This window comes from Argentina silus (assembly GCF_951799395.1).
Source record: "Argentina silus genome assembly, chromosome: 18".
NCBI classification, from domain to species: Eukaryota; Metazoa; Chordata; class Actinopteri; order Argentiniformes; family Argentinidae; genus Argentina; species Argentina silus.
The window spans coordinates 11,028,271-11,030,094 of NC_139672.1; the positions used below are offsets into that span (position 1 = coordinate 11,028,271).

The 1,824-nt window shown below is 48.3% G+C and overlaps 1 protein-coding gene across 1 annotated transcript in view; it reads right to left on the bottom strand.

Moving 5' to 3' along the window:
• Positions 1–936, bottom strand: part of LOC310819282 (adenylate cyclase type 1-like) — a gene marked incomplete at both ends in the record, with an annotated part of 43,088 nt that extends 42,152 nt beyond the window's left edge. Inside the window, one exon of the mRNA XM_083690525.1 lies at positions 328–936. Within this exon, the coding sequence (XP_083546651.1) occupies positions 328–936 (609 nt within the window). The remainder of the gene's footprint in view (positions 1–327) is intronic.
• Between the last annotated feature and the right edge of the window lie 888 nt (positions 937–1,824).

Below are 1,824 nucleotides of genomic sequence, written 5' to 3' on the forward strand. Positions count from 1 at the left end.
ACAATATATTAAGGCCTACTGCTGCTGCTAACTTTAACCAAAGCATGATATTTAATCGCAGAATAGCAGTGTCCGTCTTAAGAAATAATAATACGAGCAGCGCGTATAGCCCTGCGCGCCTGTCAGTCAGCTCCGCCGGTCGCTGTCCATCCACACGGTGCTGAACTTCAAATTGTCGCCGTCTGTCAGCTGCCCGATGTATTTTCCCTAACAGCTTGTTGATAAAAAAAACACATCAGCAGACATGCTTGTAGCTTAGCCTCATACAAATAAACAAAGCCATGTGACATGGTCGCGATGGATTGAAAAATATCTCAAAGCACTCACCGTTCTCCACAATTTTTGCGTCTTCACTGTCACCGACGTGGCCGTTACAATTATATGAGAGATGGCAACCATTATTCCAAACACGACAGCCAAGAGTGTCCGCACCGGCAGCAGCGAGTAGGCAACGAATGTGACCAGCATGAGCTGCCACATCCCCTGCTCCGGGGACGTCGGAGGGTCCATCCCCACGGCGCCGAGAGAAAAGGGACAGCAGAGGAAGGAGAAGGTGAAGCCGAAAAGCAAGGTCAGGTTAACGATCTGTTGGAGCTGGGTCACCTGCAGGTACTTGACGTTGGTGACGATGAACAGGGACGTAAAGATGATACAGTGAACCGGATGGGAGCCCTTGGAGATGGTCAAGCTGGGGCCGGACAGCAACTCCACCACGGCCAGCGTCGATGCCATGATGATGAGGACAGCCAGGGCTTTGAGAGTGGACGTCTGCTCCAGCTTCAGGTTGTAGTTCTGAAAGAGAGACTCCAGCTCCTTGCAGTCGAACTCGTCCTCGCAGGCGATGCTAGTCAGAGGGACGCCGGGTGGACAGTATCCTGTCTTTCGCCTGGTTTTGACTTTCTGAAACGGAATTTCCTCCATGTCAGGGCCATTCATAAACCGAAAATCAGTTCACAGCCTAAATGTCTAGACAAGACCCCGGACCCCCCCCCACCCCCCCGCGCAACAACACCGAACCCGGGAATAAAGCGCGCAACCGGCTACGGAGAGAGAGCGTCCCAGATACCAATGGCTGGAGAACTGACCACCGATCCGAATGTACGGTAATCTCCTGACGCGCGCCACGCACTATATCCACAGGTTGAAATATGTTGTTCGTCGAGATCTGTAACCTAGGAAACGTGATAGCCTTTTCTCCCTTCGAGGAAGATTTCAAAAAGTCGCCTCTCGGCGGTTTAGTAGGTTGAGGAAAAATGTGAAAACAGAGAGAGTCGCGCACACGACGGTGGAGTTCTGAATCGAACAGCTTTTCACAGGGCTCAGATTGGATCACGCCTGCGCATTATGAGGAGGAGATAAGACACGTCTCAGCAACTCAACAGATTGACAAGACAAAACAGAGACTTGAGGGGCAGGTAACTATACTGCATAGTCTCTATACATAAACTAACTCATATTCGGGACGGTCTTTTCTACCCTATTACCACGAGTAATTGAAAAGTAGTCTTGGTGTTCTCGGGTATGGATTTATGGATTATTTTATGAAAATATATCCTACAGGGAGTGGGTTGTGTGCCATTGTTGTACACCTCCTCCTTGGTGTAACCTGTCAGTTTCAAGCTTGAATCCTAAAACAAATAGGTAAATTCATAATTTGGGTGAACTACCCCTTTAAAAGAATTCAACTTGCATTTTCAAATTACTGTACTTCACTATAACCCACAGTGAACAAATGAAACAATTTAAGGCCTGTGTCACTATGTTGACAGAACACTGGGGAACTGGTGTAGGATGATGATGAAGTGGGAGAATTAAAGTAGACAT